The sequence below is a fragment of the Chrysochloris asiatica genome, unplaced genomic scaffold (assembly GCF_000296735.1).
Source record: "Chrysochloris asiatica unplaced genomic scaffold, ChrAsi1.0 scaffold00166, whole genome shotgun sequence".
NCBI classification, from domain to species: domain Eukaryota; kingdom Metazoa; phylum Chordata; class Mammalia; order Afrosoricida; family Chrysochloridae; genus Chrysochloris; species Chrysochloris asiatica.
This window is the reverse complement of record NW_006408684.1, coordinates 5,046,489-5,059,803: the sequence shown is the minus strand read 5'-3', so window position 1 is coordinate 5,059,803 and position 13,315 is coordinate 5,046,489. Positions and strand designations below refer to the sequence as shown.

Below are 13,315 nucleotides of genomic sequence, written 5' to 3'. Positions count from 1 at the left end.
GGATAGGTCTCTTGGGATGCAAGGGTGAATAATTGTTACCAGGACGGATTGTGAAGGTTGTAAGTGTAAAAATAGACATTTTGTGTCAAGGAGGGGAATGATGAACTTTGCAGGCTAGGAGCAGAGGTCCCTGGAACCATGAAGGGAGAAAAGCGGAGAGCAGGACCCTACCCAGAGAAGCAGACCTCTCCTCACATTGCACTGGCCCTCAAATGCCCGTTCCAGGTTGGAAGGTGGTCACAGAACAATTGAGCCTTCTGTTTGGAAGGAGGTAGAACTGGTTGTGGCAGACTAGCAACCAGAAATGCTGCTACAGCCAAGTAGTGGGCTTGAAACCCACATTCACAGACATATGAGGTCATTCCTTTTCCATTTGCTGCTTATTTCTCTCCCTCCTCCTACTCTTCCCTCTGGTCTCCTAGTCTAACTCCTCCCAGTGCAGCTCTGGGACCTCTTCCATCACCCCCAGGCCCAGGCGGAAGGACTTGATGCTCTTTGTGCATGTTTGCCACCCTGCTGACCTGCTGGCTCTCACTCAGCTCGTTCTAGCTGCTCCCCTAATAGCATAGGAACACAAGGGTGGAAGTCTGCTTTATACTCTTGTTTTCTAAAAATAAGGAATTGACCTAGCCATCTGTTGGAATACAAGGCAGAGCCTGTTTAGAGAAAAAAGTGAATAATGTCAACACCTAGCCACTGAAGCTTACAAGAATGAGAACACATGAACAAGTACTAGCTTACAGCTGTCAGAAAGTACCCAGACTTGTTGTTGTTTTTGAAATCATGAAGCAGCCAACTGTTTTAAGTCTCAAAGCTCTCAAGCTCTGATGGCCCTTCTTCCTTATTCTTTCATCCATGAGCTCACTGGGTGGCATTTGCCACCCAAAGATGACAGAAGCAAAGCGCCCTCCACAGGCAGATGTTTCTGGTAAGGCAAGAAAGTGGTTATGTAGACTGATAACTTGAGTAAAGGGCAGAACTGCACAAAAACTTGGAGCACAGGGTTACCAGAGAACAGAGGAGGAAGCAGTAACTCTACCTAGAAAGGCTTCTGGAATTTTGTCACCTTTTAACTAGACCATGGAGTATTTGCAGTGATTTTGCTGTTGTTAGCTGCTGTTGCATCTGCCCTGACTTGTGAGGAACCCATGTGCAATAAAATGAAACCCTGCTCAGTCCTGAACCATTCCCATGATCACTGGGGATCAGACCAGAGTGAGTAATCAGTAGAGTTTTCATTGGCTGATTTTCAGAAGCAGATCACCAGATCTTTCTTCCTAGCCATCTTAATCTGGAAATGTGTCTAAAATCTGTTTGGCATCATAGCAACACACAAGCCTCCACTGAAGGGCAGTGGCTGCACATGAAATGCATTGGTCTGGAATCAGACCCGAGGCTCCCACATGGAAGGCAAGGATTCTACCACTGAACCACCACTGCCTCATAAATGGGAGTTGTTGTTGTGAAGTGCTGTCCAGTCCATTCCAACTCATAGTGACCCTGCATAGGGTTTCCAGAAGCAGCTCATGAGCCTGAATCACCGAACTTGCAGTTCAAACCGACATCATGGTACAGTGCATTAACCAATAGGGGAACCACATTCCAAACAGAGATGGCATGGTGAACAAAGTGTGGCATAATGAAAAAACACAGTCTGTGTGGGACATGCGGAGAAGCACAGTGTGAGTGGCCAGGAGAAGTCAGAATATCTCCTGTCTGAAGATACTCCCACTGTGTTCTGTTCCAAGCAGAGGACCACACTAGGTGGTAACAGCATAGGAATATTTATTGGCCAGATTCCTGTCAGGAAACACTCAGATAGGAGAACTGAGAGAAAGGATGAGATACTGGCAATTGGGTGGAAAAGTTCTTACCTTCCAAGCAGAGACCCAGATTTTAGTCCAGACCAGTCTATCTCATACACAGACTCAACATTCAGTAGAGACTTGTGTGCTGCTATGATGCAGAACAGATTTCAGCTGAGCTTCCAGACTAAAACAGGCTAGGAGGGACTGGGATCTACTTCCAAGAATCAGCCAATAAAAATCCTGTGACTCACTATGGTCCAACCTGCCAGTGATCCTGAGGATGGCTCAGACTGGGCAGCATTTAGTTCTGGGCCAACTTGTGTTCAGATGACAACAACAAAGAGAAATTAATGAAGTGAATGTTTCAAAAGGCGTAGGTAGGACTAGGGAAGCCATGAATATAGTATTCTTGCACTAGTAGCAGCAACAAGGAGGAGCAATTGTCAGAACCCAAAGAAGAAATCCATCCATGGAAAGAGGACCGACCACCAGATAGGATCTCTGGTAACCCTGTGCTCCAAGTTTTTGTGCAGAAGAAACTGACAAATTCTACCAACTTTTTCAATTTGAAATTGATCAACCTGCAGGGAGGAAGTCAAGGAACAATGTCTAGGCCACATTCCTCCCTCTTGCTGGTGCCGACCTAAACCCAAGGAGCTAGGAAACCAGTGGGTCAGCCAAAAAGAGGAAGACACCCAACCGGATGGATTGACACAATGGCAGGAGCAAAAGGCTCAAACGTAACAATTGTGAGGATGGTGCAGGACTAGGCAGTGTTTCATTGTTTTGCATAGGGTCGCTGTGAGTCAGAATTGACTCAACAACACCTAACAATAATAACAAGGGAACCAGAAGGGCTGTTCATACCAGTCAGTCATCCTCCGAGGCCCAGAGAGTTGACTCTATGATGTGAATGGAGCAAAGCTTTCAGGATCTTCATTTGCTGATGGGGCACAACTTAAAATGAAAATAAATAGCTGTATCAATGAGAACGAAAACACAACATACCAAAATCTCTGGGACATGGCGAAAGCGGTGCTGAGAGGACAATTTATAGCAATAAACACACATATCCAAAAAGAAGAAAGAACGAAAATCAACACATTAACACGGCATCTACAACAATTAGAAACAGACCAACAGAGGGAACCCACAGTCACTAAAAGAAAGGAAATAGTAAAGATCAGGGCAGAAATAAATGAGATAGAAAATAGAAAATCTATAGAAACAATGAACAAGACAAGAAGCTGGTTCTTTGAAAGAATTAATAAAATCAACAGACCACTGGCAAACCTAACAAAAGAAAAGAGAGAGAGGACACAAATAACACGCATTAGAAATCACATGGGTGATGTCACAACGGAACCAAAGGAAATCAAAAGGATAATAACAGAATACTATGACAAGTTGTACTCCAACAAATTTGAAAACTTAGAAGAGATGGATACATATCTGGATAAACACGACCTACCTAAACTCGCATACAATGAAATAGAAAATAAATAGCTGTAAACATCCATTAATAATTGAAATATGAAATGTATGATATCTATATACCTACAAGGAAAACCAATTAATACGACTATTATTCAGATTTGCACACCAACCACTAAAGTCAATAATGAAGAAACTGACAAATTCTACCAACTTTTTCCATTTGAAATTGATCAAATATGCAATCAAGATGCATTGATAATTAGTCAGTGATTGAAATATGACAGCTGAAAGCAAAAGGAGGTATTCATCCTTGGTGAATATAATCTTGTTGATAGAACTAATGCTAGAGATCATATGATAGAATTTTGCAAGACCAATGACTTCTTCATTGTAAATACCCTTTTTCAACAATGTAAACATACGATGTAATTCTACACAAATACAAGAAAAGAATCCTGAAAGCAGCTGAGGAAAAAAGAAGTGTCACATACAAAGGAAAACAAATAAGCTTAGGCTCTGATTTCTCAGTAGAAACCACGCAGGCAAGAAGACAACAGAGAGACATATATAAAACTCTGAAAGACAAAAACTGCCAACAAAAATAATATACCCAGCAAAGCTGTCAGTCAAATATGATGGCAAAATCAGAACATTTCATGATAATGATAAGAAGAAATTAAGGGACTTGGTAAAAGCCAAGCCAGCACTTCAAAACATACTAAAGGGAGATCTTTGGACTGAGAACCAACTAGAACAGACAACAACCAGAGATTGACATACATGGCAACACCACCCAGAGCTCAGTCCAGAGATGACAGAGCTCAGTCCAGAGATGAAAGAGTCCAGAGCAAAACAAGACTACAAGAATGAAATTAGGGGATCTAGGCGGTCAGTCTAAGATCAGGACAACATCAATGCAAAAGAAGGGAAAAGTATAGTAACAGAAATCAAGGTGGTGAAGAAGACAGGTAGATTTCAGGTTAAAATGGACTTTTCAAATGAGGAAAAAAATTAATAAAGTACAGAGTAACCACTTTATACATCTCCACATCAAACCAAGAAAAGGAAAATCCAAGAAGATTTTAGGAACATTAGAATGATGAAGAATTTTAAAAGAAAAAGCACACAAAAAATGAACTCAGCACAGGAAAGCATGCAAAACAAATAAACCAGCAGTACCACAAAAAACAAACAACATAATAACAGCAATTAATCCATACCTATTGATAATTATGTTGAATGTCAATGGATCAAATTCAAGAAACAGAGATTAGCAGTCAAGAGACAGAGAGTAGCAGAATGCATAAGAAGACAAGATCCTTCAATATGCTGTCTACAAGAGACACAACTTACACACAAAGACAAAAAGAGATTAAAAATGAAGGACGGGAAAAAATATACCAGTCTAATTGCAGTAAAAAATGTGGAGGAGAAGCAATATCAATCTCTGATAAAATAAACTTTAAGGCAAAAACCAGCATAAGACACACAGAAGAACAATGTTTCATGACTGAAGGGTCAATGGAACAAAAGGATATAACCATAATTAATATCTGTGCTCCCAATGAAAGAGCCCCAAATACATAAATCAAACCCTAATAGGAATGAAGCAAGAAACAGACAACTCTACAATAATAGTGGGAGATTTTAATTCACCACTTTTGAAAAAGGACAGAACAACCAGAAAGAAACTCAACAAAGACACAGAGGAAATAAACAACACAATCAACCAACCTCATAGATTTGTACAGGGCTTTCAACCCAACAACAGCACAATACACGTTCTTTTCCAGTGCACAAGGAACATTTTCCAGAATAGACGGTGTGTTAGGTCCCAAAGCAAGTCTCAATGAATTTTAAAACATCGAAATACTACAAAGCATCTTCTCTGATCATAATGCTATAAAATTATTAATCAATAATAGGAAGAACAAGGCAATAAATAAATACCTGGCAACTGAATAACATCCTGTTTAAAAGCTACTGGGTAGTAGAAAAATAAAAATGAAATTTAAAAATTCCTAGCAATAAATGAGAACAAAAACACAAACCTTTGGGACACAGCAAAAGCAGAGCTGAGAGGACAATTTATTGCAATAAATGCACACATCCAGAAAGAATAAAGAACCAAAATCAACACGTTAACACAGCATCTACAACAATTAGAAAAAACAAAAACAAAAAACAGAGGGAACCTACAGCCACCAGAAGAAAAGAAATAATAAACATCAGAGCAGAAATAAATGAGATAGAAAACAGAAAAACTATAGAAACAATCAACAGGACAAGAAGCTGGTTCTTTGAAAGGATTAATAAAATTGACAAACCATTGGCAAACCTAACAAAAGAAAAGAGGGAGAAGACACAAATAACTCACATTAGAAATCACATGGGCGATGTCACAACGGAACCAAAGGAAATCAAAAGGATAATAACAGAATACTGTAAAGAGTTGTACTCCCACAAATTTGAAAACAGAAGAAATGGATACATTTTTAGAAAACCAATACCTACTAAAACTTGCACAGTTGTTGTTGGTAAGTGCCGTCGAGTTGGTTCTGACCCATAGCGACCCTGTACAGGGTTTCCGAAGGTGTAAATCCTTATGGGAGTAGAAAGCCTCCTCTTTCTCCCGCGGAGTGGCTGGTAATTTCGAACCGCTGACCTTAAGGTTTGCAGCCCGATTCGTAACCACTACGCTGAACAGACCCATAACAAAATAAGAGATTGATCAGGTCATCAAAAAAATCCCAACCAAAAAAAGTCTAGGTCCAGATGGCTTCACTGGTGAGTTCTACCAAACATTCAGGGAAGAGTTAACACCAGTTCTATTCAAACTATTCCAGAACATAGAAAAGGATGGGATACTTCCTAATACATTTTGTCAAGCAACCATAATCTTCGTACCAAAAATAGGCAAGGACATCACTAAAAAATAAAATTATAAATCATTATCACTCATGAATATAGATGCAAAATTTCAGCACAATTCTAGCCAATAGAATCCAACAACATATCAAAATAATATTAATACATCGTGTCCAAACAGGACTCACACCAGGGATGCAAGGATGGTTCAATATTAGAAAAACAATCAACATAATCAACCACATAAATTAAAAAAGGAAAGAAGCACATGAAGGGCAGAGTAAGTCTGGGAGAGAGAGGGCTGGAGGAGAGCAACATTCAGAATTCAGACTTACACTTAATTTGTTTATTATTGTTCCACACTTTACCCCTAACATCAATAAGACTTAATGTCCCAAAGTTTGAAGTGAGTTCCACTTCTCCAGAGAATAAAGTGACATGTTCCACAGCTCATTAGTAGCAGAGCAGAAATTGGAGACTCAGAATATAACTCAGTTAGAATATATTTTGGCTCAGTTACAATATAAGCTTCTTGAAGACAAAACCAAGCCCAAGCCCTTTGTTGTCAGGTATATTCTAACTCATGGCAACACCACGTGTTACAGAAAGGAATTTCCCCAGAGGGATATCTTTACAGAAACAGATCACCAGCTCTTTCTTCCATGATGCCACTAGGTGGGTTCATACTGCCAACCTTAAAGTTAGTAGTCAAGCGTAAAGCATTGCACCGCCCAGGGACTTTCATTGAAGCCAGGGACTATTGTTGTGAAGACAGTGTGTATTTCCATTGTTGTGGCTGTGAATTGTCATAGAGTCAGTTCTGACTCACAGTGACCCTGTATAGTGTTTCTGAGGATCAGCTGGTGAGCATGAACCGCCAACCTTGTGGTTCAAACCAACCTTGCAGTCCAGTGCATTAAACCACAATGTCACACCAGGACTCCAAAATGCCTAGCATAGGATCTGACAAATTGTGGTATTCAATAAATGGATAATGATGGAGAAGGAGGAAGGAAGAGGAAGAAGTAATATTCCATTTTTTCCCCATTTGTCTTTTCTCTTGGCTAGTAATTTGTGGGATTGGTGCAGTACAGTCAATGTCTCATTCTGTTGTGCATAAGCTCGCTATGAATCAGTACCAACACAATGGCACCTAAGAACAACAACAACAGTAATTCTAAATTAAGAATCAAAGTTAATCCACATTATAGAATGAGTTTTACCAATTTTTCCACAAAAAATTTGGGGAAACCCATTATATTAAAACAAACAGTAATAATATAATGAAAAATGCAAATGGCACCTGCATTTTTATGATATAAAAAAGAAGAAGAGGAGAACAAACAAGATTGCGGATCGGGTGGAAGTGCAATGAAGAGCTCCGTCAGCAACAACACAGAATACCGGAGCAAGCAGGCTCAGAGAATGGTGCCAGAACTCTGAACCACATATAAATGAATATTTAGAAGGCTGAAAGGCTTACAGCCTCGTAACAGAAGCAAGAAATCCATTGCTTTCTAATTCAAGATACTCAGCTGCTCCTGGAGCTGCCATCTTGGGCAAGATCAAGCTGAGAAAGGATCAGAGCAGCCACTGACGCCTGACAGAACCACAGAGAGAAAGTTGTGGACATTCTTCTTTTTTAGTATTTGTTGATTGGTCTCTCGCTGTTTGCGCACCTCCATTTTGGTGACTAGAGGGGGTGCCCAAGCTCAATGTAAAGAAAACAAAAATCCTCACTACTGGACCAATAAACAACATTCTTAGCAACAGAGAAAAGATTGAAGTTGTCAAGGGCTTCATTCTTCTTGGATCAACTATCAACACTCACAGAAGCAGCAGTCAAGAAATCAAATGGTGTATTGCATTAGGCAAATCTGTTACACAAGACCTTTTTAAAGCGTTGAAGAGCAAAGATGTCAGCTGGAGGACTAAGGTGCACCTGACTCAAGCCATGGTATTTTCAATAACCTCATATGCATGCAAAAGCTGGACAGTGAATAAGGAAGACCATAGAAGAATTGATGCTTTTGAGTTATGGTGTTGGAAGAGAATATTGAAATTGCCATGGACTGCCAAAAGAACCAATAGATCCGTTTTGGAACAAGTGCAGCCAGAGAGCTCCTTGGAGGCCAAGATGGTCTCTCATACTTCAGACTTATTGTCAAGAGGGAGCGGTCACTGGAGAAGGATATTGTATTTGGTAAGGTGGAGGGTCAGAGCCAAAGAGGAAAACCCCCAACGAGATGGATTGGCCAAGTGGCAGCATCTATGGACTCAAGCGTGGCAACAGTAGTGAGGTTGGCCTAGGATCGGGCAGTGTTTCGTTCTGCTGTGCATAAGGTCACTATGAGTAGGTACTGACTCGATGGCACCCTAACAACAACAACGTGACGGAAACCCTGTGCAGGGTCACCATGAGTAGGAACTGACTCCATGTTACTTAACAACAACAATGTGATGGCTGGAACTGCAGGTGCTTTGGCAGGGCCAGACCAAATGATCTTGCCAGTCTTATATGGTTGGTGGACCAGACGTTCCCCACTCCTAATGTAGCCTATAGAAACAGGCCTTATCTTGAGATTCAAAGGATAGTTAGTGATCATCAAAGGACTCTGCCAACAGATGGCAAGATTCCTGCTGCCCAATCCAAGTCTAAGAAAGACCCCAATCACTTTGTGGGGACAATAAGGGACCATAATGACGGAGGGTTGGAAGACACTGGTGAGATTAAGGAAAGGGTCCCAAGTAAAGTCAGGTCAGGCACTAAGATAGTTGTTTCCAAGGCAGGGACCCAGAAGTTCAAGGAAGGACTGACTCTGCCCCCTAATACTCAAAAGAAAGGGGCCTCTTCCCAGGGATAGGGACAAAGGGCCCTACAGGTGCTCAAGTGTAACCCCTGTAGTACTGAGCTAGAGCGCCACACCCTGGAGAGCAATGGGAGGGCAGGAACCCTCATAGCACCTGTAAGTCTCCCAAGACTGGATCCTATTTCTCTGGATTACCATTTCTCAATTGGCAGGCTTGTAGACTTGACATTATTGCAGAGGGGCTTGGCATTTGTATGTGGAAACACTGCCAATGTACTAAACAAACAAAAGTCACTACAACAATTATATTAGAATTCCAGTATTTCCTTTGATTTAAAGGGGGTTTTCAGAGTTGAAATGGTTAGGAAACGCAGATTCCAGAAACAAGGAGGGCCTTTTGAGCACTAAATCCTGTCTCTCTTCTTTGACTTTGCAGGACAATGCTGAAAGAGCAATACATTGACAAAACACGTGTTGCTGTGTTTGGGAAGGTGAGTCTATGCCATGTTCAGTAACAAACACCCTTTTGTTCTAGAGCTTTAAACTGCTACATCATTCAGGCCTAATCTTGATTTATTGAGAATGTCTCTAATTCCTTTTTAAGAGTGAGAAGTTAGATATTTAGTGATTGTAGCAATTGAAAGTCTTATTTGATGCACTCATTTATCCATATTCTTTTGTGCATTCTCTGAAAGGAAAAAGTGAAGCCAGGTGCTTGCTGCGGAAATCTATTAGGTTCTCGGATTACTTTTCTTACATAAATCCAGCTGTTGTTCTTGGCCTGGTGTCACAGGCAGAGAAGAAAAAGCTACGGCCTCTATTTCTCCAAGTATTTATGCAACTACATTCAGTTACCAAGTTGACTGAAATGGGAGGAAGGTAGTAGGGAGATTCTTGCACTGAACCATCAAAATCAGAGATGCTTCAATCTGGTGGCCATGTCAGAAGGCTAAAGCATGGGGCTAATGGAAGTCCATGGCTGGATGTTAGGTCCCTGGAAAGCAGCTAATGTCCACCTAGCCCATTCCTTCTGTGTGGTAAGGATTAACATGAACCTAATACCCACAATTTGGGGACAGATGTGCTTCTTGCATCTCACCTCTGGGGTGGAGGAAGACTCTTTGATGGTCATCTTTCTTCTGCTAACATCTTACTTGCAAGTATCCTTATGCCCCTTCAAGAATATTAGCATTTCTTACAACAGAGTTTACTGGACCCTATGAGGCAAAGCCATTTGATCTGCAAGGTCGGCGGTTCAAGTTCACCAGCTGCTCCTCGGAAACTCTATACAGGGTCGGTATGGGTCGGAACCAACTCGACGATACTTAACAACAATAAATGATGGCGTCTGAGGACATCAGCCATCTATCTGTTCTTGTAGCTGATAGGCATTCAATAGCCTCCCATGTCGTTTGATTTTCCAGCTCCCCTTACACTTACATATAGTATACAGCCTGCCACTGCCTGGCCCTCTTATTTTTACACTCTTTTTCTCATGCAAAACTGAAACCCAAAATAGAGGAACACTCACATCACAGAATATTTTTAAACTGCTCGAGTTAAAATGGTTTTTTTTTGATAGAACAAACTACATAAAAATGGTTGCTTGAGCCACTGCTCTCTGTTTAAGGCTGTTCTCATGATGCGATTAGTGACATTTACACCCCTTTACCTCACTCCATTCTCTCTTTTTCTCTTTTTTTAGGATTATGGAGGCTACCTGAGCACTTACATCCTCCCAGCGAAGGGGGAAAATCAAGGTCAGATTTTCACTTGTGGCTCTGCTGTCTCTCCAATAACAGACTTCAAGCTCTACGGTAAATGTCCTTGACCAAGCCAAGAGCTGAGCACTTCTCCCTAGCTCCCCATTAACACCCAAGCTACCACAGTCCATAATCAACTACCCTGGAGTCCTATGCAAACAGGTAGTCTCCGTGAAAGCACTTGGGGAAGGAAAGGGACAGCTTTCATTTGTTTTGATGAAACTGTTCAGTTCCCTGGTGCACATGAGTCACCTTTCTAAGGGACCAACCCAAGAGTCCAAAACAGAACCAGTGGTTCCACTGGCAGTGGTGGCAGTCAGGAAAAGCATGTATGTTTGCGTGCACAAGGAGGGAGGTCTGTTCCAAACACTGCTCTCAGCCCCTGGGGTCTGGTTGAGCCATGGCTTTGTGGGTGTCCAGGGGGAGCATTCAGTGGTTCAGAGATAGTGCCTATTTGCTGGTGACCCAGCAGAGATCTCTGCTCCCTGGTACCCTTCCTCTCATATTCCTGGCCATTATAGTCCTGGAGAAAGTGACTTCACCTGGGCAGGATGGTGTGTCAGGATGATTTGCTGCAGGACACATGTGATACTCAGATCACTCAAATGTGGGAACCAGACCTCTGCCAAGGCACACACAGGGCCTTGCTGTCAATTGTTTCCAGGGCTTTGATCAACCTACATTCTCCTCTCAGTCACCAACCAGTCTCTTTCCCTAAATATGAGTAGCTGTGTGATCCTAACGTATGTTGTTAAAGATGCTGAGGGATCTTGTGCGGGGCTTTCTGAACTGGCATTCAGGGCATGGCTGCAGGGAGGCTAGTCAGTGAGATCCAGTGGTCCTGACAATGGATGGGAATGAAGAGTGAGGAGAACCAGCCCTGACTGTTGCTGTACCCCCACTCTTCCCACTCTACTGGCAGTGACCCACAGGGCAATCCAGGGACAAGTGGGTATGACTGCTTTCTGCCTGTTGTTGTTACTAAGGGCTGTCTAGTTGTTGCAGCACAGCAAAACACTGCCCTGTTCTGCACCATCCTCACAATTGTTGCCATGCCGTTGTTGAAGCCACTGTGTCAGTCCATCTTGTTGGGGGTTTTTCTTTTTTTTGCTGACCCTCCACTTCACCAAGCATGATGTCATTTGCAAGGCTTGCCCAAAGTACATAAGACTTAAGTCTTGCCATCCTTGCTTCTAAAGAGCATTCTGGCTATGCTTCTTCCAAGACAGATTTGTTCATTCTTCTGGAAGTCCATGGTATTCGGTATACTTCACGAACACCATATTTCAAAGGCATCAATTCTTCTACTTCGGTCTTCTTACTCATTGTCCAGCTTTCACATGCATATGAGGTGATTTAAAAACTATGATTTCATTTCGGGGTGCACCTTAATCCTCAAAGTGATACCTTTGATTTTTAATGATTTAAAGAGGTCTTTTGCAGAAAATTTGCCCAATAAAATACATTGCTTCATTTCTTGACTGCTGCTTCCATGAACATTGACTTAGGATCCAAGTAAAATGAAATCCTTGAAAACTTTTAGATTTTCTCCATTTATCACGATGTTGCTTATTGATCCAGTAGTGAAAATTTTCACTTTCTTTAGTCTATATATAGTAAAAGGTTATCCATACTGAAGACTAAAGTCTTTGACCTTCATCAGTAAATGCTTCAGCTACTCTTTGCTTCCAGTAAGCAAAGTGGTGTCATCTGCATATGAAAGCTTACTAATGAGTATTCCTCAAACCCTGACAACACATTCATCTCCATATAATCCAGTTTATCAGATTATTTGCTCAGCATACAGATTGAATGTTGTTGTTGTTGTTCTGTGCCGTGGAGTTGGTTCTGACTCATAGCGACCCTGTACAGGGTTTCCTAGGCTGTAAATCTTTACAGGAGCAGAGCCTCATCTTTCTCCCATGGAACAGCTGGCAGTTTCGAACTGCTGACCTTAAGGTTCACAGCCCGATTCGTAACCACTATACTACCAGAGCTCCTTACAGATTGACTAAGTATGGTAAAACAATACAACACACAACTTTCCTGATTTTAAACTTAGCAGTATTCCCTTGTTCTAACATCTGCTTCTTGGTCTATGTATAGATTCCTCATGACCAAAACGAAGTATCTGGAACTCCTGTTCTTTGCAATGTTACCCAGAATTTGTTATGATCTACAAAATCATATGCTTTGTATAGTCAATAAAATACAGTGAACATCTTTCTTGTATTCTCTGCTATCAGCCAAGATCCATCAGATATCAGCATTGATATCCCTTGCCCCACATCGTCTTCTGAATCCAGCTTGAATTTCTGGCAGCTCCCTATCAATATACTGCTGCAACCATTTTTGAGTGATCTTCAGCAAAATTGTATTTACTTGTGATATTAAGGATACTGTTTGATAATACCTACATTCTGTCGGATCCCCTTTCTTTTGTTTTTGTTTTTACTGTTTAATCCAGTAGTTTTTATTTTCTGATTTACTGCAAAGGTAAATTTAGTGAGCACAAATATGGATCTTTTCCAATTAATTGCCCAGGTAACTATCTTCCCCATTTATGGCCTAGACAAGTGATTGCTTCCAACTTTGCATCTTTTGTTGACACTTGTCAATTTGTATTCTG

At 41.3% G+C, this 13,315-nt stretch overlaps 1 protein-coding gene across 2 annotated transcripts in view; it reads left to right on the top strand.

Annotated features, from left to right (window-relative positions):
• The window catches only part of DPP6 (dipeptidyl-peptidase 6), a 1,346,563-nt gene that overhangs the window by 1,327,224 nt on the left and 6,024 nt on the right, over nt 1–13,315 (top strand). For both annotated transcript variants that reach the window (XM_006871298.1, XM_006871297.1), the window contains 2 exons: nt 9,360–9,414; nt 10,629–10,740. In XM_006871298.1, the coding sequence (XP_006871360.1) occupies nt 9,360–9,414; nt 10,629–10,740 (167 nt within the window). The remainder of the gene's footprint in view (nt 1–9,359; nt 9,415–10,628; nt 10,741–13,315) is intronic.